This window comes from Petaurus breviceps, unplaced genomic scaffold (genome assembly GCF_028583685.1).
Source record: "Petaurus breviceps papuanus isolate PSGF00001 unplaced genomic scaffold, PetGlider_PUasm1.0 214, whole genome shotgun sequence".
Classification (NCBI taxonomy): Eukaryota; Metazoa; Chordata; class Mammalia; order Diprotodontia; family Petauridae; genus Petaurus; species Petaurus breviceps.
This window is the reverse complement of record NW_027185863.1, coordinates 7,310,687-7,335,729: the sequence shown is the minus strand read 5'-3', so window position 1 is coordinate 7,335,729 and position 25,043 is coordinate 7,310,687. Positions and strand designations below refer to the sequence as shown.

Below are 25,043 nucleotides of genomic sequence, written 5' to 3'. Positions count from 1 at the left end.
ACAAATTCTCTTTCAAACCGGTAGAACAAGGCCCTGCATTTGACAGGAAAGATCCAAATTTATGAGTTTACTTGCTTCATGCTAGGACTCGAATTTTCTCAAAAGGCCTCTCCAAAGAGGGGGGACAGTAAATGGTTATTTATAACCACTGGAACATCCCAGTCACCTGCATGATCAAACACCAGCTGGGGCTGGGTTATTTCCCTGTCAGTCCCAGCTGAGGAGGTGAGGGAGGGATTGGCTTAATCCTGAGATTAGGGAGGGGAGAAATTTAATACTTGTGAACAAACAAACAAATGGAAAAATCCAGCCCACTCCAATCTAAAAGGTTTGGGAGTATTCAATTTGAATGGGGGGGGGGGGGTGGAGAGAAGAGGCACTCTTCAGTCTTTGGAATAAAAAACACCCCCAAACTCACTTGGGGTGGGAATTCTGACTTTGTGTGGCAGCCGAGACAACCACTCTTGTGCCTTGTGATTTCAATATATCTTATAACTAACAGAACTGACTTGTTGAATGTGTGCATGTATGTGAATTTATGTAACAGAGAGATAGAGACAGAGACAAAGAAGAGAAATAAAAGAGGAGAGAAAAGACTCTTGAATCTCAGCCGCCTACCACTGATGATGCTTTATTCAGTAATAATTCCTGTTGATAGAGCACTTTAAGGTTTACAGATTGCTCTCCTCACAACAACCCTGTACTGGTATTATTATCCCCATTTTATAGATAAAGAAACTAAGACTACTAGAACACCCAAATTCACCTAAGTTGGTGAGTATCAGAGCCAAACCACGAGCAAAGGCTTACCCAAGTCTCAGTCCAGGATCCTTTCTGCAATATTAAACCACCCCCAATAGCCTTCACCCTCTCTACAGTCAGAAAAGGAAGGCAGCAGGGAACCTTCAGAAGACCATTTAACCTACATTAAGTGGGGCAGAATTATGTCCACATGCACCAAGTGCACGCCCTTCCAACTTCTCCCCCCTAGACTTTCTCTTCTTTTTGCTCCATGTCCCCAAAAGAAGACAATGTCTGCCTGCAACAAACATACTTAGCATCCCCCTGGCCCACACACACACGCGCACGCACACACACACACACACACGATCTTGTTTTCCTTCTGATTTTCTCCAGAATCATCGTTCAATTATAGTGGAATTCTAGGTCGAGTTGCAAAGGCCCTCAGTGGGCATCTGGTCTACCTCCTTCATCTTGCAGATGAGAGAATGCCCATGGGAAGGTGCCCCTTTTCCTCCCTGGCTTTAACACCAGTGGTGTTTTAAGATAGCAAGATGCCTTTGCCAGTGATGAGAAAAAGGCAAATGCGTGCGCTCTGTTCTTCCTCGTGTTGCTTACACTTGTTCTTCAGTGCCTGTTAGAAATTACTTCTCAGCCAGCTAGTGTGCTGACTTGCTGTTAGGAACCAAGAGTCAAATATTTCACTGAGGAAAATTTAGATTGCTTGCCACTTTCTAGATCTTTGGTCCAATTTTATTCATGAACATAAGCTCGGTGGGAATCATTTGTAAGAGAAGGCTGGTGTAATGAATAGATATCTGGGTCTAGAGAGGAGTGGGAAACTGTGGCCTCAAGGCCATATGTGGCCCCCTAGATCCTCACGTGCACCTCTGCATGTGACCTTAAGGCCACAGATTCTCCATCCCCTGTCTAGAGAATCAGGCAGTTAGAATGGAGCACTGGGTTTGGAATCAGAAAGACCCAAGTGCAAATCTGACCTCAAACTAGCTGTGTGACCCTAGACAACTCACTTAACCCATGTCAACCTCAGTTTCCTCTTCTAGAAAAATGGGGTAATTATAAAAGCATTTACCTTCCAGGGTTGTCATAAGGATCAAATGAGATTATATTCATAAATGTAAATGTTATATAAATTATAGCTATTATTATTCCTGTTATTTATTGGGCAGCTAAGTGTTTAGACCACCAGGCCTGGAGTCAAGAAGACCCGAATTCAAATCTGGCCTCACACACTTACTAGCTGTATGATCCTGGACAAGTCACTTAACCCTGTTTGCCTCAGTTTCCTCATCTGTAAAAAGAGCGGAAGGAATTGGCAAGCTACTCTAGTATCTTTGCCCCCCCCAAAAAAAACCCAAAGGGTATCACAAAGAGTCAGACACAATTGAAAATGACTAAACAACAAGTCTGTCATCTTGGTTCAGATTCCATCTCTGAAACTAGCCAGCAGTATAAGACTTGACGAGTCACTTGACCTCTAAGACTCACTGGGTTATAAGTTGCACTGGTTGAGGAAATAATAATAATTGCTAGCATTTATATAGCATCTACTATGTGTTAAATATTGCACTAAGCACTTTACAAATATCTCATTTGGGAGTAGAAACAGGACTTCCATGGGGCTCTGGCTCTCACCAGTTCCAATCCATGTAAAAGGGGACTCTGAACAAACTTTGGACCTACAGAACCCACAAAATGACACAGAGAAGCGAACCTCCCGCTGGGGACAGCCCAGCAGGCCGGCAGGAATCGGCCAGCCCAGCGCTATGGGAGCCAAGCCCAGCTCCACGCCCAGGTTTTAGCCCCAAGTTGGGCCTGACCTGCCTGGGCTGGAGGGACTCCAGATCAGCAGCAGCTGTGGTGGTCCAGAATTATCAACACATAGACACTGAGGACAAAGTGAGAGGTCAGTGCAGTGTGGATTTTGGGACCCAGTAGTTGGGAGTGCCTTGGTTTTTGCCCCCAGGGCAAGAAGCTGCTGAGGGCTGCAGCACCGCTGCTGCTACATGGCACCTTTAGCTCCTGACCTGCAGAGTGTAGGGGGACCAAGCAACCAGGCTGAGGGGTAATCACTCTTGCTTTAACCTGCTTGGATCTGGATTGTGGTCCAGGGTGGAGGTCTTGGAGTTTGTGACCAGCTTGCCAGAGCATGTGGAGGCTTCAGAGAGGACACCCAACTAATACCTCCAACAGCTGAGAAAACCCTAGCATTTGGGACAAAAGCTCCCCTGTCTGATGGCAGAGTCCTACTGTGGCAAAAAGCCCAAAAGTCAAGTAATTGAGTGGCAACATGACCAGGCAAAGGAAGCAAAGCAAGCAGAAGAATCCAACAATACCCTCCTATTTTGGGGACAAAAAGGATCAAAGCATGGAACAGGTGGAAGACAGTGAAATCAGAACTCCTGTACCAAAAGCTTCAAAGAAAAATACAAGCTGGTTACAGGCAATAGAGGACCTTAAGAAGCAGATAAGAGAAGTGGAGGAAAAATTGGGAAGAGAAATGAGAACGATGCAAGAAAATTATGAAATGAGAGTCAACAGCCTGACTGAGGAAAATAACACCTTAAAAAATAGACTAACTCAAATGGCAAAAGAGGCTCAAAAAGGCAATGAGGAGAAGAATGCCTTAAAAAGCCAAATTTGCCAGATGGAAAAAGAATCTCAAAAGCTCACTGAGGAGAATCATTCCTTCAGAATTAGTTTGGAGCAAATGGAAGCTAATCACTTTATGAGAAATCAAGATGCTGTTAAACAGATCCAAACAAATGAAAGAATAGAAGGCAATGTGAAATATCTCATTGGAAAAACCACTGACCTGGAAAATAGATCCAGGAGAGATAATTTAAAAATTATAGGACTACCATGATCAAAGAAAGAACCTAGAAATCATCCTCAAAGAAATTCTCATATACCCAGCAAAACTGGGTATCATGTTTCAGGGGAAAATATGGTCATTCAGTGGAATAGAGGACTTTCAAGCATTCTTAATGAAAAAACCAGAGTTGAATAGAAAATTTGACATTTAGATACAAGAAACAAGAGAAGCATGAGAAGGTAAACAGGGAAATGAAATCATAAGGAACTTATCAAACTATTAACATTCCTACATGGAAAAAGGATAATTGTAACTGATGAAACTTTTCTCAGTATGAAAATAGTTGAAGGGAATAGAAATATATATATATATAATCTATATAGGAGGGTATATGGGCTTATGAATACATATGTGAGTGTGTGTATATATGTTTACAGGTATACATAGATAGAGGGCACAGGACTAATTTAATAGGAAGGGATGATACTTAAAAGATGAAATTAAGAGGTGAGAGAGTAATATAATGAGAGGAGAAAGGGAGAGACAGAATGGGGTAAACTATCTCATATAGAAGAGGCAAGGGAAAATGATTACAATGGAAGGGAAAAATAGGAAGGCAAAAGGGAATGGGTCAACCTTATTCTCATTGAATTTGGCTTGGGGAGGGAATGAAATACACACTAAATAGGGTATCTCACCCTACAGGAGAGTAGGGGGTAAGTGGATGAGAGGGGGGATGATGGAAGGGAGGGCAGGCAGGCTGTGGGGGAGGGAAGTTGGAAGCACCCACTTTTGAAAAGGGAGGGGATCAAAGTAGAGAATAGAACAAGTGGGAGGTGGGATAGGAGGGAGGGAAATATAGTCAGTCTTTTACAATATTATCTACTATGTTAATGTTTTGCATTAGCTACACATGTACAACCTATACTGAACTGCTTATCTTCCCAGTAAGGGTGAGGGACAAGGGAGGAAGGGAATGAATCTGGAATTCAAAAATTTTGAATCAAATATTTAAAATTATATATACCTATATATGTACTATTATTAATACTTTCTTACATGTAATTGGGAAAGAAGATATACAGGCACTGGGGCATAGAGATCCACCATGCCCTACTGAAAAAGTCTAAGGGGGTATATATATATTTTAAAACTTTGAATTCCAGATTCATTCCCTTCCTCTCTTGTCACCCACCCTTAGTGGGAAGATAAGCAGTTCAATATAGGTTGTACATGTGTAGCTAATGCAAAACATTAACATAGTAGATAATATTGATGTAAATCAGAAGTTAATAAAGCATTTGAAAAATGAAAAAAACAAACCCCCCCAAAAAAACATAAATATCTCATTTGAACCTTACAACAATCCTGGGAGGCAGATGATATTATTATTCCCACTTTACAGTTGAAGGAACTGAGGGACACAGCAGTTAAGTGACTTGACCAGGGTCACTTAGGTAGTATGTATCTGCAGGTAGATTTGAACTCAGGTCTTTCTCCTGGTCTAGGTCTAGACACTGTGTCACCTAGGGTTTCCACACAAGCAGTTCTGAAAACTGAGATGAAATTACATATCTTTCTTGAATGATGGCATTTAATCATTTGTAACTGTCAATAAACTATTTCAATACGTACTCCAATAATCTGTTATATAGGGTGGTTGCTGTTGTGTGTTTAAGCATAACAGAGGTTAAAACGATTAAATTCACCAGATGTGACTTTGGCCAGACTCATCATTTCACTTCCTCATTGATGTTATTCTCTAGTCCCACACTAGAGAGATATTGTACATTTAATTCCTATGTCACTGGTAACTAGCGTGTAAAGTTTCCATGGCAACCACCTGCTGAGCTAAAAGTGTTATTTATGTAGGTCCCAGTAAGCCGTTCAAAGGGACCAATTCAAGGGAAAGCAGTTTGTCCTGGAGGGGAAAAGAAAAGGGTACTCTGGTGCTTTCCAAATTGCTGTAGGTGGTAGAAGCAGAGGCGGCTGTAGTCATTAAGTGTTCTATCACTCTATTGTCAGAAGCAGGCTTAGACAGCTAACAAAGGGAATATCTCTGGGTCTCCATAGCATGAAGAGCAAACCCATAGACAGAAGTATTCGTAAATGGAAAGTGTCATTGGCAAACCTTCCTCAGATGACCAGATTGCCTAAATTTGAGCAATCTTTAAGAACTCCTGGGAGATAGTCAATTATTAAGCTTCTACTAGGTTATCTGTCACTGTGCTGAACCCTGGGAATACAAAGAAAGACAATCCCTAACTTCAATGAGCTCATAGTCTAAATGGGGAAAATAATTGAAATATTGACACACTTTGAAAGGTAGTTTATTATAATGCAAATATTGGGTTTCCTCTGTTTGAAAAAAGCAGAATATACCAAACAATGAAAAGGAAACTTTGAGAACTCTGATTTAATAACTTCCTAAGGCCATGGAACTTGGATGTGCCTAGCTATAAATGGTCAGGTTTATTTATGCAGGCCACACCATGGCACTAAGGCGGCTTTGGAATTTCATTGATGCCCTTGGTGCAGATCGTAAGACATCCATACCTTCCTACCCTGTGCAACTCTTGTCCATGGCCTCCCATAACAACCTCGTTAGAACCTAAGGATATCTTTCCACCTTGTAGCCCAAAACTCCTGCTCCAGTCTTTAAGCTTAAGTGATGTTCATCACCTTAGATATGTTCGTAGGAGGTCCACCCCGATGTGCTAGAAGCCTTCCTTTGGAATTTGGGGGTCCTTAACCTTTTTTGTGACATGGATTCCTTTGGCTGTCTAATGAAACATATGGACCTATTCTCAGAATAATGCTTTTAAATGTACAAAATAAAATTACATAGAATTACAAAAGAAACTAAATATATTGAAATATATCCATTTTTTTAAAAAAAGTTCCCTGACCCTAGGTCAAGAATCCCTGCTTTGGATCACTTAACACCGTGTGTATGCTAATGAGCTCCATGAACTTTCCCTTAGTTTCTCTTTGCTCTTGCTGCATGACCCACTAACTCTCTGAGGGTATCCTCTGGGCCACTATTCCAGCCCAATTTGTCAGTAGTGATAACCAGTCAGCTCCCATGATGTCCTTCTTCATTTCCCTTCGCAGCTTTAATTCCTCAAAGGCTGTAGTGTATTCTGTGCCTTAAAGTCATTTTGGATCACTGGAAAAAACATTGATTTTTTAAAAAAGATGGGCCTTTGTCATTAGAAAGGACTACAGGTTTTCCAAAAGCAATCCCACCTATTTCCCTTCCTCCTGTACAGGACATGTCATATATCACACAGAACAATGTAATATGAGGAGGTTTTTTTTGCCTTATCACACATTTTATCATATTACAAATCTTATAAATAATCTTAAAAACGATTATAAATAATCTTATAAAATCTTGTAAACAATGAGATGATGAATTTTTCAAAATAGATACTACATATAGAATATATCTAGGCTATTTAATCTGTAGCCAACTGATTTTTCTCTCTAGGGATATGGGAGGGCTTGCCTACCTTAGAACAGTCAAGCTCTAGGCATTGGCTCTGGGCCAGACTTGGCTTCCTCTCCTCCCACTGAATCTCTTTCCTGTTAAGAGCTCCTATAGACTTCAAAGAGAGTCAATAGGCTGAAGAAGAGAACTGAGATGGGTGGGAGGATGGGAAAAGATTCAAGAGGGTGAGAGTGAGAGCTAAGTACCCCCTTGTGTTTCTAGTAACAAGGTCTTTAACCCTTGCCTGGGTTTGGCATGCAGATGTTCATTACAAAACACAGGATGATTGACAGCTCTCTTGGGCTTCAGACTACACACCTTCACCCTGTAGAATGTCCTTTGACCCCTGCCACCCATGATGGAAGCCTTCTAAATTGCTACAGCACTTCTGTAATCCTTCAGATGAGCATCAAACTCTCTAAGACTCCTCCAGGGCTAAAAATAAGAATTTTGAAAGCCTTGCTTCAATGCTCTCTCGGCTTTGTAGCTAATTTAGAACCTCTTGATCCTAGTGCCAATAAATGGTTTATCTCTTCAAATTGTCGACTTAAAGACATATCTCTGCTGTCAAATTAATGCCTTATATTTGATGAACATGGTTCAGTATCCTAGTGATGTGTCTTACAGTAACTGTTTATTATACATATGTTTTGGTTTTGCTTTAAAGCAAAACTGACCTGCTTGAAATGCATTCACACAACAAACCTCATTTCATAAGCCAGTACAAATATTTTAATTTATGTGCTAATTTGCTGCCATCCAGTGGACTCTGGATCCAGGATCAATTGCTGTTTGGATTCTATAGGCTGGTCGCTGGGTAGCCATTGTCCTTACCTTTCTTAACCATCTCAGTAACCAAAAGCAACAACAAAAAAATAGGGGTGAGGGCAAGGAATTGACATTGCACCATCTGATTAGCAAGAATCAGAAAGCAATTCCTGATTCATCCAAATGCAGTTGCAGAGACAATTAAGTTGTGACATTCCCTTCCTTGTTAAATGGAAAAGCATAGAGTTGTTACTGGAAAGGAATTGGCTAGAGCTATATTGAGTGTCACGCATCACAGGGCACTGGGGGATGAATTATATCAAGTCATTACAAAAAGACTAGCAAATCAACTCATTCTTTGAGAATAGCAAATGGTATAGATAGATGGGTGGATAGATAAATGGATGATGGATGGCTAGGTAGAGATAGAGAGGTAAGTGCATGGATAGATAAATAGATAAATTAATGTATGGATATATATATATATGGATGGATGGATAGATGTAAAAGCAGCCCCCGATTTAAAAACAGAATGGGTTCAGATAATTCATTCGTAAACTGATTGTTTGAAACTCAGAATTTGCTTCAGCCAGCCAGTCAATAAACATTTATTAAGCACCTACCATGTTTTAGACACTGTTCTAAGAGCTGGGAATAGAACAAGACAGGCCCTGTTCTCAAGGCTCACAATGTCATCACAATCATTTCCCCACAGACAATGTAAGCAGCGATAGCTGGGCACCCCAGCAGCCCAAAGAGGCTTATTTAATCCAGAATGTACTAGAAGTGTAGGTCTATTAGAAGTATAAAACCGAACCATCATGGGAAAATTTGTTAGTTCCAACTTGAGAGGCTAGGTAGGAGCATGTCTTCCCCTCTCTGACTTGAAGCAAAAACTCTCATTAGGGTGGAAGCTGGGGATGATGGAGGGTTATAGGCATTTAACATTGGAAGGGCCTTAAGAAGTCTTCTAGGCCCTAGATTCTAGGTAGTAAGAGTACAGGTAGTAAGTAGCAGAGCTGGGGATCAAATGCAGGCCTTCTGACCCAAAATCATCTGATTTTTCTTCTGTTTTACTGTATGGAAAATGGACGAGGGGCAGGAATATATAGATAGGAGCTCCAAAAGATCAGTGGGTCTTCTGCTGGAGACAGTCTCCTAAAGAATCTTCTGGAAAATCTCTTTGTTTTTCCTTTTCTTCTAAGGGATCCAGGGATTGGTCCGCCCATGTTGCTCTGCATTGCTGCTGGTATAGCTTTACACCAGGGTTTCTCTTTTGCTTTGGCCTACTGCGAAACAGAATATAATCTCATAACTTCTTCCCTCTGTTCCTGTTCCTCCATTAAGCACACAGTGCCCCTTCAGGTGTTCTCCCAAAAAGGCACCCACAAACACCAGTGCTGGGCATTTGTTCTCAAGGGACTGAAGTTAGCTCCATCTACATTTGGAAGTTAACTAGAGTCTGGCATTTTGTCCAGGAGCTGGGAAGGGTTAGGGAACTGTGAAGAGAGGAAAAGAATGAGGACTATGACCTGGGAGTGAAACAGCTTAGAATGCGCAGGGATATTGGACAAGGCCCAGTAAGAATAAGAGTTACCTTTCGTTTTCCTCTGACTTGCTCCCACCAAGTCCTATCCTTTAGACCCCATCCACATCTAGATCTAGGGTGAGGTGAAATTCAAAGATGGAAATGGGTAAGGCTAAAAAGGAGGTTTCAGGTAGGACCCGTGGAAGGGAACAACAACAGAGGAAGGGTCTGAAGAGATGCATGGGGAGGAAAGGGGGAATTCCTGCAGTCACCAGAAGCAACCACACAGATGTTCTTAAAGAAAGGAAATACAACAGGCCAAGAGGAAAGGTGTACACATGATGGTGACTGCCTATATTTTATTTACATCTTCCTTTCTAACACCACCCTAAGAATACTTTGCCTTAATCTGAAGAAGGTGATGAAAGAAGAGTTGTTTGTTTTGACTTCAAGGCTCATAGTACCTAAAAGAAGACTTAAGTTAGGAGAATAACTGCCCTCTTTATGCCCTCTGAAGATGAAAGTTTGCTAACTGTATTCTTTTCATAAGAAAGCCTTCCAAATAATAGGTGCATCCAATCCCAAGTCCCCCTGGATATTTGGTTTATATTCGAGTCTAAATACTGGTGAAAGCTTCTCTTCACTGTTTATTCTCCATCCCCAATACTGTCATTTCACGGATCCCTGTTCCTGTAATAATGTAATTAGTGTTCTGGGCAATTCAAGCCTTCTCTGACAATGCCAATAATCACGTTGGGCATTTAGAGATGCTTTTAAGCCAAGGCTGTCTGCAGCACTTCAGAAACAATTACAGCTGTCATCATCAGTTTATATGTGAAAAAGCAGGAGCTGCAGAGCAGCTCAGCAACACTACCGATCCATCAGGGGATTGACAGCAAAGGTAGGGAAGTTCTAGACTCTAGATTTCTCCCAGAATTAGTTACATGCCTCCAAAGGCCTTTTTCAATAGCCCCATGGAGCCTCTAATTCAAAATCTTCAACTGAATGACTCCTAGCCCTTAGACACCAAATGGGATCACATAGCTATGTCTATGGTCTATTCCAGGGTTCTCCAAACTACAGGTTTGAGTTCTACCAAATAAAATATATCTTGAATCTTCATCTGGTAGACTTCCAAACCAGCTGCCACCACCACCACTAAACACCTGTTTTCTGGAATTTCTTAGGGGAGAGGAGCAATCAGAAGCAATGCCCTTTTTCTGTTATGTTCAATGACTTAATCCATTCCTGTCCCCTACTAATTCTTCCCAAATGATCTCAATGCTTTGGGGCAACATAAATATCTTCTCCTCATAAAAGGTTAGGATTCTCTAGCCTATCTTACAAATTATCTAATCAATCAATAGGTATTTATTAAATATCTGCTATGTGCTAGCCACTATGCTAAGTGCTGAATATACAAGTACAGAGAATGAAACAATTTCTATTCACAAGGAGTTTACATTCTAATGGGGGAGACAGCAAATACATGTAATTCATATATGTAGGTATATATGCATGTATGTATATATGCAGCATAAATTAAAAGTTAATAAATACATATATGTATATATTAAAAATAGGTAAATACTATATAGTTTGGGAGAGAGGGCTTTAAGAAAAATGACTTGGGCAACAATGTGTAGAATGGAATGGAGTATTAGGAGCCTTGAGATAAGGAGACAAATTAGAAAGCTATTGCAATAGTTGGGTGAGAGGTGATGAAGGCCTAATTCCTCATAAGGCCGAGTTCAAAGGTCCCTTCTAAAAGTCTTTGGTTCTATGGGATTGGTACAGTTCCATGTATACAATGGGCACTGAATAAGTATTTTGAAATCATGATCTTAGATTTCAGTATCCCTTGATTCCCCTGATACTCTGGGCATGGGTCAGCATAAAGAAGAGCTATACAGGGCAGCGGGGTGGCTCAGTGAATAGAGCACCAGCTCTGGAGTCAGGAGGACCTGAGTTCAAATCCAGCCTCAGACACTTAACACAAAAACTAGCCATGTGACCTTGGGCAAGTCACTTAACTCCAATTGCCCTCCAAAAAAAAAAAAGGATATCGCTATAACTAGGAATTTTTGTGCCTGGCACAAATACTACAATCTGTACCTGGGGCGAGCAGCACAAACTGTGAATGAGGATTGAGGAGAAGGGGGGGTTGGAAGATTCTCATTCTAGAATACTGCTTCTTCTGAGACAACCACCAGGTGTGGGCCAAGGCAAGTGGGAACAGAAAGGAAGAACATCAATTATCCCAGTCCACTCAGTGTCCGTTAGCTTCTGACTTCAATGCATGATTCTTGATAATTAAGCACAAAGTTCCATTGTTTTTGATGAAAGACTACATGAGCTGAGATAGTCCTCCAGATTTGGCATCCTAGGACAAAGCCCTGCTCACCTCTCCCAATTATGGTTCTGGCAAGGATCAAAGTCTAGGGAAATATCTATTTAAAAAAAAACAACTTTGCTCTTATGCTTTAGGGAAAGAACTAAGTTTTATAGTGTTCCCAAGTGCTTATAGAATACAAATCATCGAGGGGATTTTTATGTTGCTGTTTCATTTTATTTCATCCCAAATTATGGCAGACAGATAGCTGTCCTTATGGGAAGATTGAGAGCTAAAGGAATGATCCAGAAGCCCTTTGCATGTCCATTTCAGATCTTTGCCTTCCTGATTCTAATTTTGCCATAGATAACCACAGACCCATCCCTTCCTCATGATAACCATTGTTATGGACAAAGAACTTGAGGAAGAAAGAGTCCTCAGCATTCATCACTCAGAGCCTTTAGTTGGCCCTCCCTGCTGTTGCAGCAACACCTTGGGTTTTGCCTGTGGGTTGGAGTAATTTGGGGGGGATTATGGGATCAGAGATTTAGAACCAGAATGGTTCTTAGAAGTTATCAGGCCCAACCCTCCCTTTAACTTACAAATGAGGAAACTGAGCCCTTGGAAGTAATGTGGCTTACCCAGAATCACACAGCTGGAAAGTGTCTGAGGTGGGAATTTTAATCCAGGTGTTCCTGATTCTAGGTCCAGGTTTCTATCCACTACAATTGTGTTTGGTTTTTTTTTCTTTATTTTGTCATGGACCTCTTTGGCACACTGGTAAAGTCTATGGACCCCTCCTCAGAATATTTTTAAATGCATAAAATAAAATATATAGAATTACAAAGAAAACATAATTAAATTGAAATAGTTATTAGAATATAAAGTTCATGAGCCCCTGGGTAAGAAATCTTTCTATATGCCATGCTGTCTCTCTCTGCCCACAGTATTTTTCCATGGAACTTCATGCAATACTTATAGTCATGGTCTTTATTGTGATCATGGGCACTGTAAATATTGCATTGGCCCTACATAAAGTGACTGAGACATTGACTTTTCTCTGGTCTCCCCTCAGTGTTTCTTCCATATCTTTGATGAAATAAACCTGCCTTTTAATAACATTGAATAGAGAATGAATTAATCTCTTCACAATCTTCACAATTAATTAGCATTCTCCAGCAGAGACTATGGGAGCTGCACAGACATAAATCATGTCAAATAAAATTATTTTCCGTTGTTCTGATAATGAGATCCACAGAGTCCTAGAGGGTGAATAAAAGGTCTGTTCCTGAGAATGGGAAGTCAGAGAAAGCCTCCTGAGAAGTTTGGGGAGTGGAGAATCTTATTGACAGTATGGGAAGGCCACCAACAGCCTTCCATTCCTTCACCCCACCCCAACCCCTGAGGGTTCTTATTGCTTGAAGATGGATGGGATAGAGTTAGGAATTAGGGGAGGGGCGTTGGAGGCAGGAAATGGGGAGACAAGCAATACAACTGCTTTTACCTACAATATGAGCAGCTGCAGGTTTGAGGACTGAGTTGCAAACTGCCTCACTTCTTTCTCCAAGATGGGAAGGGGAAGGGAAGAGGAACTGAGGATCACAAAATGGAGATGCCAGACAACAGATTTTTATTTTTTTTGCCCCAAAGATCTTGGGGCTGAGAAACGTGCTGTATTCCTTTTTCCACCTCCCTGTGACCCCGGTGCAGTGGATGCTACTGATGTAGGTCAAACTGTAGAGCAAAAGTCCTTCACCCCGGATAGACTTCAGGGCCCCATGAACTTAGATGAGGAAAAAAATCCTCTATCCTTATTTCAATGTAATTGGTTTCCTTTATAATCCTGTGTATTTTATTTTATACATCGAGAATCATGGTTCTTAGAAGGAAAGGGGTTCATTTTCTTCCCCAGCCTGCCAAATGGGTCCATTACATACACAAAAAATATTTAAAATGCCTGCTATAGCCCTAGTTTGGTGTGTTGCTGGTGCTAGCGGCCGCCTTCTGGCCAATCACTGTGAAGGATCAGCTTGGTGATCAGGTGATCAGGTGATCAGGGAGCAGCTTCTTGGGAGCGGCTCCCTGAGGACCCAGTTCATGTTTAATCTCTAAGGGGATTCTGTCCCTGGGTTGCTCTTTCCCATTCACCTTCAATCACTTCTGTACTTCACTGCTGTTTGATGTTAGTTACAACTTGCTAAGAAAGAATGATAATTACCAGGGAAATCTGATATCTGAAGAAACAGCAGCCTGATGGACAAGAGTGGAATTAGCATTTCAGGTGGTGGAGTGGGAAGGGAAAACTAGATTTGGGAAATTTTAGAATCTCCCTTCCTTTTCTTCCCTTCTGTGCTGAATCTTCTGGTCTAGAACTAGCCTAGCACTGATTTGCTGGATGCTGTCTGAGCTGCTTTCTTGGGCTACTTCATATTCTCTGTGGTAAGAGAAAACAGGATAGGAAATGCCAGGAGAGTATGAATGTGTAATGCCTGCAAGTAATTAGAGAGATTGTCACATAGGTAGGTAGATAAATAGACAGACAGATAGATAGATAGACAGACAGATAGATATAGATAGGTAGGTAGACAGACAGACTGATAGATGTATAGAGAGAGAGATAGATACATACATACATACATGCATACATGCATGCATAGAAGGACAGGTAAGTAGATCTTAAATTCCCTAGCACCTGTGAAGGAAGCTTTGGGCCACGTACTACATTAGGTACTGAGTATACAAATACAAAAGAGAAACAGTGACTGACTTGAAGGACCTTGTCTTCTATGACAGAGATATAGTATGCTCACAGATAAAATAGGGTAGGATTTATACCCCCCCCCCAAAAAAAAGAGAGAGTAATGGATAAGAGGGTAGTAGAATACTGGTAAATATTCAAAAATGGGTTCTCCCAAGACACACTTTTAATCGTTAACATTTTCTCAGTTGCTTTCTTAAATCTAGACAATCAACAAAATACTAAATCAAACCCTGACTTTTAGTGTAGATGTCTGAGGTGTAAATGCTCACAATGAAAGTTTAACAGTGGGCCCTTGAGAACACTTAGGAGCTGGTTCCAGTACACTACCAGGGAGAGGATCACTAACAGCTAGCGGACTTAGAAAAGGTCTTTTGAAGGAGATGGCATTTCAGCTGAATCTTGAAGTGAACAAGAGTTTCCAAAAGGCAACGCTAAGGAGAGAGAGAGCATTTCAGGCAAGAGGGACAGAGGCAGGAGATGGGACATATGGAAGACAAAAAGGCCAGTCCTAGTGTACATGGGGAGTAGGAGGGAGGGATGATGTATAATTAATCTGGAAATACATTCCAGAGCCCAGTTGTGAAGAAAAACTCCAGAGGTAGAATGTACAAGACTTGGATCTAGGATTGGAGGGGTGAGTGAGAGTAGAGAGTTGAAGATCACTTCTAGGTTATCAATTGAGGTGACTGGAAGAACGATGATGCCCTTGATAATTATAGGTAGCTAAGAGGTAAGTTTAAGGGAAAGATAAGGAGTTTTATTTCAGACATGTAGAGTCTAAGGCTTTAGCGGAGATGTCCAGGAGACAGTTGTAGATGTGGGACTTGAATTTATCATGCAAAGAGATGGTGGTTAAATCTACTGGAGCTCATGAAAGGGGATAAACAGAAACAGAAGAGACAGAGACAAAGAGAGAAGGGAAACCAAGGCAAACACTTAAAGAGCAAGAGTCAGCACAGAGTAAAGGACTGGCCTTGGAGTCCCAAATACCCAAGTTCAAGTCTGCTTCTACTAGCTCATCCATCCTGGGCAAATCACTTATCCAAGGAAACAATAAAGCACTTCATTTTAGCCAACTCCCCCAGTATATTGCCTCCCACTTTCACAGTGCTTTTATCAAAATCGTTAATGAATTTAAAAAATGGAAAAGGCTGGGCTAAGTGCTCTTTGAGCAGCTAAGTGATTCAGCAGATAGAGTGCTGGGCTGAGGTTAGGAAGACTCATATCCCAGAATTCAAATCTGGCCTCTGAAACTAGCTGTGTGATCCTGGGCAAGTCACTTAACCCTTTTTGTCTTGGTTTCTTCATCTGTAAAATAAGCAGGAGAAGGAAATGGCAAAGTACTCTAGTATCTTTGCCAAAGAAAACCCCCAAAGGGGTTATGAAGACTCTCACAAGACTGAAAATGACTGTACAACAAAAAGTGCTTTTAACATCATTGCTTGATCTATGATTGTTGAGTAAGTGAATGAATGAGTTGATGAATGAATGAATTGTAGCTGGATAATCCCACAAATTAAGTAAACAAGGTTAGAGTGGGGTAAGAAGATCCAGTACCATGCATTGGACCCCTGGAACTATTTGCAGAATTAGTCTTCTCTATGGCAGGAAATGGTAAAGGATAATGGGGGGAGATTTAAAAGTCTAAGCCTATTATATTGGAGAAGTGATTTGTGATCATTTCATATCAGACTCTCAGAATCAAAACAGGCAGTATGCTAAAGCAGAAGGCAACTCCTAACACTGGTTCCTGATTGGCTTGAACTCCCTTAGGTGGAAATCCAAAAGATATTCCCAGTCCACCTTCTCTACTGAAGTTATAAGGCAACAATTCATTTTGCTAAGGCAAGTCTGGCTTCAGAAACAGAAACAGAATCCAAAGTAGCTAAATATGCTATATCCCCTTCACCCTCCCCCTTTCTCAGGAATGATATCAAAGCAACTACTACTCTCTCTTTTTCTCCTTCTGTCTGTCTCTCTGTTTCTCTGTGTCTATCTGTCTGTCTCTCTCAACACTCAGCATGGAAAACCTGGGTTTGCATCCTCCCTCCTGACATTTGCTAGGTGAGTGACCACAGATAAGCCAGTTAATCACTCTTTTGACCTCCATTCCTCCTTTTCTTCACCTAGGGATACTTCAGTAGGAGAAACAGTACCTACCTATCACTGGCTTGTTGTGAGGGTCAAATGACATGACATCTAGAGCATTTTGCAAAACTTAAAGTGATATATAAATTTTATCTATTATTATTAATAAGTAGCAAGGTAGACAGTAGCCTCAAGTCTACCTCAAGTATCCTCTAGGAACCTGTTTCTTAAGCCTCTCGATAAATGTTTCTGGCTTATATACCAAATTGAGGCAGGCACAGCCCTCAACAGTATTTGTAGGGAGCCTCTCCAAGGCCCTGCTATAATTAGAAGTCAATTAAATTAGAAGCCATTCATATTATGCTTGGAAGGCCTCCAGCACACTTGGGCTCTCTGAGGGGGAGTCTCTGCCTCTTCTACCAGCTCAATAGAAACCCAAATGAGTGATCTCCTAGGTCTTTGAGGGAAAGGAACAGCATTTGGAGATCCTCTTCTGAGGGGGGAGGGCCTCTCCCCCTTTCCACTGGGTTTTCTTTTTGCTGTTGCTCCTGCTTTCATCTCTCACACTCTCCCCTTTCCCACCCCTCACTCCCTTCACCCCACCCCTAACCGCTCCGCTCCCCTCCACCTCCACGAGTCATTTCCTGAAGAACTGACGGTACCACACCACTCTATAGCCTTTCCCCTGAGCTTCCTGCCCTGACCTGCTCCATTGCTGGAAGGCAAACATACAGTGAGTTCACTGCTGGGGTGGCAGGGTGCTTTAATCTTGTCTCAATCTATTTAGTGTTTAGAAATGTAAACTTTGGGGCTCTCTAAGTTAATTTAATAGTGTTGCAGACTGTGCTCTAGAAAGGAACAGCAACCAATAATTAGAATCTTTCTGGGAGGTTTTAAGATAAGGGCTTTTATCCTGGGGTTCATGGACCACCCCTCCAAGAGGTCAATAGATAGATTCCTATGAGGGGGTCTGTGAGCTTGGATGGGAAAAAAAGAAATACATATTTATTCTCACTCATCTTTTTTAATTTTATGTATTTTATTTTATTCATTTAAAAACATTACTCTGAGAACAAGTCCAGGGGCATCATCAAAGGAGTCCATGACATCAAAAAGGTTAAAAACCCCTGATCTAGGAGAACGGGGAGCTCTTTACAAGACACCTCATTGTGACTTGCAAGGATCAAATGTCAAAGCCACATATCACAGCCAGGATGTTTAATTTGTAAAACCCCTGGAACAATACCTCAACTTCCCATTTAGACTTTTAAATGTGATACCTTTTATCCCAGGAGCTACTCAGGGGAGGATAGGAAGGCTGGGGAGGTGACCTTCCAGAGCAGCTATAATCTCTGCCTACTCAATCACCATCACTTATCCCAAGCTAAAGGAAGAATGCTGTTTTAAAGTTCTGGTCATGTTTTAGTGATGATTAACTTATGAAAACCAAGAATTGAGAGCCTAGTGTTTCCAATGCTTTATTGAACCATGAGTAACAATGGGTAGACTCTTTTAAAGAAAAGGATCATAGATATGACTTGTAGAAGTTTAGAGAGGGAATAGAAGGGGTTAGACTAAGTTAACTCCAACATCACTTTTAAATAAAATAAATTTTTTTTAATTTAAAAAAAAATTTTAATAAAAAAAATAAATCTTTACATATTTTTTAGAACTTAGAAGCCAGATCTCTTTCTGCTGCTATAACAATAATGGAGGCAAGCAGTGGTAGTGGGTGAAGTTCTTATCCTGGGTGTTGAGTCTGAGCCTCGCCTTGCTGAGGGGCCCAGAGGCCAGGATGGAGCCTAATGGAGCAGCAAATGTTTAGTGCTTATGAAAAGACCTGAAGTTTTCACAGCCCATTCCACATATTAAACAATTAGTCACTAACCATAGGGTTTTATAATAGATTCTTCAGTGTTCTCCAAGGATTTTTTTTTCTCTGGGATTTATTCCCATGAGTGGGTGTACTTCTGGGTTAGGGCCACAGATTCAGCCCAAGGTAGGAGGGAATAGGATTTATTTTGAATGCAGCTTTTCTTTTTTGATGTACATTGTTTATCCCTCTGTTTAGTTAGGGCTACATAATAGCCTCATGGGCCGTACACAACCGTAACCTGCATTTTTCTTAAAGGCAGTCTTGTTCACCAGGTTGGCAGGAAGAGAGAGCATTCATTTATTCATTCATTCATTCAACAAATATTTATCAAGAGTCAACTCTCTCCAAGAGTACTTGTGCTAGGTGTATCTCCAGAGGCAAATGAAGTTAGTTCCTGGAAGAAAATCATTGAGCTTTGTATTTAAAATAGGGGCAAGGCATCCTGGCAAAGCAGGGACTTCTAACAATTTTGTGGCCTTCCCTGCACTGTACTAATGAATCATGTCTTTTCAGGTGAATATCTCAGAAAATATGGCCCATATGAAGGACTATAAATGGACCCATTTCCTTCCCTTTCTGGTGGTGAGTATGTCTCATCTCTAAGATTAGATTTCTTCTTGAATATTTCAATTCACTCCTTCCCCTGCTTACTTTAAATAACTCTCATATTTTGGTGCAGAGATTGATTGCAAATAAGTTTTATGAGTTTATAGATTTAGTCTTTTTCTCCACCCATCCCCAAACCACTAAATGTTGGTATGAGAGGTGTGTAAAGCATCCTTTCACACATGTATGCATATAGAGAGTATATGACTACCTAGCTATGGCCTATTGTGCTGAGAGAGCCTAGGCTACAGACTAGCATTCATATAGACCTGGTTCATGTTGGGGTGGGGGCTAGAGGGTAGAAAGAACCCACGGTGGGAATTTCCCATCAAATAGCTGTATATCAAAGTAACTCACAGGATGTGTAAGGCTAGAACTGGGCATTGGGCTCTACCACTTACATCCCGCCATATGCAAAGGGGAGAAGGACCCTCACAACTACAAAGTATACAAATGTTAGTCTAGCAGGCATATGCCTAAAACTGTGTATTTATACCTTGTGTGTGTTCATTTGTCCTTTCATATTATCTAAGCTTACCAAAAAGGACCAACCAGAAGAAAACAAATTCTGCAAGAGAGAGAGAGTAAGGGAAAAATAAAAAAGTAGTAGAGAGAGAATGTTCTTAATTTCACAGAAGGAGAAAAAAATCACAATTAAGTTTATTATTAAGAACTCCCTTTGTATAAAGCACTGTTATTTCATCTAATCATGATTTTAGAGCTGGAAAGGACCTTAGTTCCACTCCCACCCCAATCTAATTACATCCTCTCAGTTTACAGATAAGGAAACTGAGGCCCCAAGAACTTAAATGATTGGCCCAAAGTCATATGGGTAATGTATAGCCAAGCTGGAACCTGAATCCAGATCCTTAGACTAAAATTCAAAGTTCTTTCCATTGAGTGGATACCAACTTTTTATAGATAATTCAATTCAATAAATATTTATTGGATCAAATGAGATAATGTATGTGAATGGTTTTATAAACCTTAATGTCCTAAATGAATACCAGCCATCCTCCTCATCATTACTAATATTATCATCATTACTGTTGTTATTTATTATTATGTACCTATATGAACTGGTCCAAAGTCATTAGGAAAACAAACTATTCCACAACAAAAAAAAATGACTAAAAGCCCTTAGAGGTAACCGCATTGGAAGAAAAATTATGAAGGTGAGTTCATAAATAGAATAAATGCTTCACTGAATGGGTCTCTTCTAAATACAAAAATACTTCTACATGCCACCACACCCTTGCTTCCTCCTCTACCATCACAATAGAAGCTATGGAAGACTCCCCTTCCAAAAGGAAATCTTAGCTTTCTAAGCACTTATCATTGGGCAAACTCCAATGTTTAAGAAGAGTCAAGGAAGGCCAACGTGGATTCCTATTCTTGGTGACAGGTGTCTCTGATGTACCCAGCCAGCGCTGAGTATTCAAACTGTGGAGAGAATGAGTATTATAACCAGACCACAGGGATGTGCCATGACTGCCCCCAGTGTGAGCCTGGAGAGGAACCATATATGGTAAGTCCTAAATTCATCACTTTGACTAGGTTGTTTCCCAACGCAGACCAGCAAACTAGATTACTCCTGGCTGAATACAAAATACCAGTCCAAGGGTGATAGAGGAACAATGTGTCAACTTGATGTAAAGATTCCAAAATATGGATGGATCACTGCTTCATATTCAAATGACTTGGATATATTTGATCTTCCTCAGTAACTAAACATTGAGATTAGATAGCATAATCTCCCATGACAGACCCTATGCTTAGTGGGATGAGGACCATTGACATCTTCTTCCAGTTTGATTAAACATATTTCAAGTAATCTTCAAGTATAACAGGAATTCATTTTTTAAAAAAAGGATATCTGATCATCGGTTCTGAATCTGTTTTCTTTGGTTGGAAAGTCTACCTCATGTAACCCTGTTAGAAACTTAAAACTCATAGAAAACCAAAAGAAACAAACAAAACCTTTCAAAGGTCCATGTCATAGGATCATAGATTAAGAGCTGAAAGAGATCACAAAGGTAATTCAGTGAATAAACATTTACTAAGCACCTGCTATGTACCAGGCACTGTATTTTCTGTGTATACACTGTACATTCTTTTTTTGTAAAAAGAGGCAAAAGAGAATCCCTGACCTCATGATCTAATGGGAAAAACAACAAGCAAACAAATATTTACAGACAAGCTATATACAAAATAAATGGGAAATAATTAATAGAGGAAGGTACAATTAAGTGAGGAAGATTTCCTACAAAAGATGGGATTTTAGTCAGTATTTAAAATCAGCCCATAGGCAGAGATGAAGAGGGAGAATGTTCCAGGCATGGAAATAATCAGAGAAATTAGTCCAAGGCCCCCTCTCATTTTACAGCTGAGGAAACTGGAACCTAGAGAGGTTTAAGTAACTTGTCCTTGATCACACAACTTGTAAGTGACAAGATTTAGAGCTGCATAAGATTTAGAGCAAAGGTAAGATTTGAACCCCAATCCTCTGACTCCAAATCCAGTCTTCTTTCCACTGTACCATATTCACCTCATAGGCAGACACCCAAAGTCAGGTGCCAATATCCAACTTTACTAATAATTCCTACTCTATTCCCCTTCCAGTTCCCTTCCCTCTTCCTTTATATATACAACTCTCCATATTAGTGTATGGTACTTAATGTAGAGCTCAGATTTACTCCTTGACCATGCTTGGGTAGGTGCAGGCCAACTGAGCCAAAAGCCTAATTATTTGGCTGTTGAGAAGTTGGCCATAATCTGGCATTATGAGGAACAGAGTGCCAAGCAATGACAAAGAGAGAGAGCAACCAATAACCCACATCAGTGTCCCATCGCCAAGCCAAATATTGTGGCTGCCAGTGGTGAACTTAGAGGAACAACCTGTTAACTATATTCACAGGGACAAGCTGGGGCCCCATGTACCTCAAAGGCTATAGCAAGCCTCACTTGCATTGTGGACTGAAAATAGTAAAATTTTGTAAAATGAATATGATCATATTAGAACCACATGGTTCTTGAGCTCACAGAGTTGTTGTAAGGTCTAAATGAGATAACATTTAAAAACCTTAGAGCACTATATAAATGCTAGTTATTGTTATTATTAATACTATTAATAATAAATAAATAGATGAAACAGGTATAAGCAAAAACATGGGCATCCCAGAAATTCAATTAACCAAATTATCCAGGTTTAATTAGCTTTTTCTCCCATTGCTCCCCTTCTCCATTTTGCCAAAAAAAAAAAAATACGTAAGAGGAAGTCTTTGGGGCGGCCAGGTGGCTCAGCGAGTAAGAGCACCGGCCCAAGTATCGGGACAACCTGGATCAAATCCGGGCTCAGATACTTAGCACCACACCCAGAAATAATAACTGGCCATGTAACCTTGAGCAAGTTACTTAACCCTGATTGCTTAAAAAAAAAAAAAAAGAGGAAGTCTTCAAACTTACTAATGTTTATGGGAAAAGGTGATATAAATTTTAAAACACAAGCTGACTCTGACCTTCTTATAGGAAAAAAGTTATAAATGGGGTTATATATAATATAATTTTTTATATAAATAAATGAGAAAACACCAATTTATTTAGCTAAAAATTATATAGCTATGACAGGTATTGTAACATAGTGGAGAATCAGCCTTGAAGTCAGGAACACCTGGGTTCTAGCCCTGCCTCTAGCATGTATAGTCTGTGGAACTGGGGGCACATCCCTCTCAGTGCCACAAGGTGCTCTCCAAGGGTATAAGGTATGAAGTAATTGCCCACTTACATTGGTAGAGGGGATTTACATATTAGAAGTTCCCCATGCTAATGAAATCACAGGTACAAACAAAAAAAAACCTCATACCTGTAAAAGATGTTTTCTTGCATGTATATAATTCTATTAAGTAACTTTTAAAATCACATATATTTATTTTTTTTATTTGAGACTCGAGAAAAAGGACCTGTCCCAGAAATTGGGAGTCAGAGGGACCTCTGGGATGCTTTAGAGGGGCTGTGGCTAAGGCCAGAAACGGGAGAGGTCCATGAGCTGGACCAAAGGAAAGACGGCTGCATGTGATGAAAAACTGGAGGGGTCATTCTGCAGAGCATGGCAGCAAACAAACTAAAGGGTAGGATTGATGCTGTTGATGCCAGACGTAGCAAACAGGAGGCCTTCTTGGTACCACTGTAAACAGAAGCATTGCGCTTTGAGGACGTGCTGGATTTTATTTTTGTTACAGACCTGTGGCTACGGCACCAAAGATGATGACTATGGCTGTGTCCCCTGCCCCTCGGAAAAGTTCTCCAAAGGAGGCTACCAGATATGCAGGCGTCACAGGGACTGTGAAGGCTTCTTTCGAGCCACTGTCTTGACCCCGGGTGACATGGAGAATGATGCAGAATGTGGGCCATGTCTTCCTGGGTAAGGACTAAATGTTCTTGGTTCTCCTTTCCTTTTCTAGAGAAAATCTTGAGTTCTATAGAAGAGAAGCTCTGCAGAATGAGATGAGACATCTATGGACTTTCCCTGATGAAAATGTAATTTCAAATGTTTTGTAATGGGTGATTCAGTCATTTAGACGAGTATCATTCGAGAGGCAGTTCTAATATTAACAGCCCAATTCAGGAAATGTGAATTCTAGTAGGGATGACTCTGCTACCATCCAGCTATGTGACAGCAGGCAAGTAACTTAGCTATTCTGTGCCTCTGTTTCCTTATCTATAAGACTCACCTAATGCTACTTACTCTGAACGCTTCAGAGAATGGTCATAGAACCCACTGGGGGAAAATGCTTTGGAAAATTAAAATCATTCTATGAATTCAAGGCATTATTATTCACATTTTATAGAAGGCAGTGGTGAAAACTCTGGCTCTGGAATTTAAGGACCTAGCTTCAAATCCTACGACAGATGCTTATCTTGTAACCTCCTCAGACCTCAATTTCTTCACTTGCAAAAATTAAGAAATTGAACTAAATCACCCCTAAGGTCTCTTAATAGCTAAAGATCATTTATCCTAAAATGTTCAGTGCTACTGAAAACAAAGCAAGGGCTTTAACTCCACTTTAATTCATTACATCAGAAGGCTTTGGAGGGAAAGGTGTTGAAACATGATCTTGAAAAGTCTTCTTTTCAAAAAAAAAAAAAAAAGGAGAAGATGTCAAGTCCTGACCTTATAGCAACAGCAGCCTGAAAAGGCTGTTTCTACTATGGATATTGTTGCTAGCACCCTCTCGTGGTCTGATATTAAATAATCCTGCTATATAAGTGGTGCTTACACTTAGAAGTGGGGAGCTCAATGTGGTAGTCAGGAACAGCAGGGTCCAGGAGGATTGGAATAGAGAAGAGAGAATGAGTGGAGTAACATTGTGCCAAAACTTTGGACTATAACCTTTCACAAGTGACAAGGTCTATAAGAGAAAGAACATAGGTCCTATCATTAATTCATTTCAATTCTATTCAACTTAACAAACATTTATGGAGTGCCTACTGCATGTTAAAACATGGTAAATAGTACTAGTTTGGCCTTGTTTCTGAAATACAGAAGGTCTTTACTTCAACCTGTTTTTGAAAATTGGAAAAAGTCAGGCATGGTGGTACACACCTATAATTAAAACTACCAGGGAAGCTGAGTTTGGTGAATCTCTTAAGCTTGGGAGTTCTGAGCTGCCGTGGGCTATGCCAATAAGATGTCTGAAACAAATTTGGCATTGATATGGTGAGCCCATGAAAGCAGAGAACTATGAATTTGACTAAAGATGGACCAAACAGCCTAGGTCAGAAACAGAACAGGTCAAAGTTCTGTGCAAATCAATAAAGGGATCTGGCCCATGAATAGGCCCTACATTTGCAGCCTGTGCAAGAGAAGGGAGAACCAATCTTTAAAAAAAAAATGTTTTTCGTAAAGCAGGTGTGGAGGTGTATGGGAAAATTAAGACAAACATTTAGCATATGTGATACAACAAAAGCCACCTTGATACAGTAATGTCCTCATGAGAATATGAGAGGAAATGGAA

The 25,043-nt window shown here is 40.5% G+C and overlaps 1 protein-coding gene across 6 annotated transcripts in view; it reads left to right on the top strand.

Moving 5' to 3' along the window:
• Nucleotides 1–25,043, top strand: part of EDAR (ectodysplasin A receptor) — a 133,140-nt gene that overhangs the window by 69,467 nt on the left and 38,630 nt on the right. For all 6 annotated transcript variants that reach the window (XM_069094039.1, XM_069094035.1, XM_069094038.1 and 3 more), the window contains 3 exons: nt 18,937–19,005; nt 20,435–20,557; nt 23,268–23,449. In XM_069094039.1, the coding sequence (XP_068950140.1) occupies nt 18,955–19,005; nt 20,435–20,557; nt 23,268–23,449 (356 nt within the window). In that variant the 5' untranslated portion in view covers nt 18,937–18,954. The remainder of the gene's footprint in view (nt 1–18,936; nt 19,006–20,434; nt 20,558–23,267; nt 23,450–25,043) is intronic.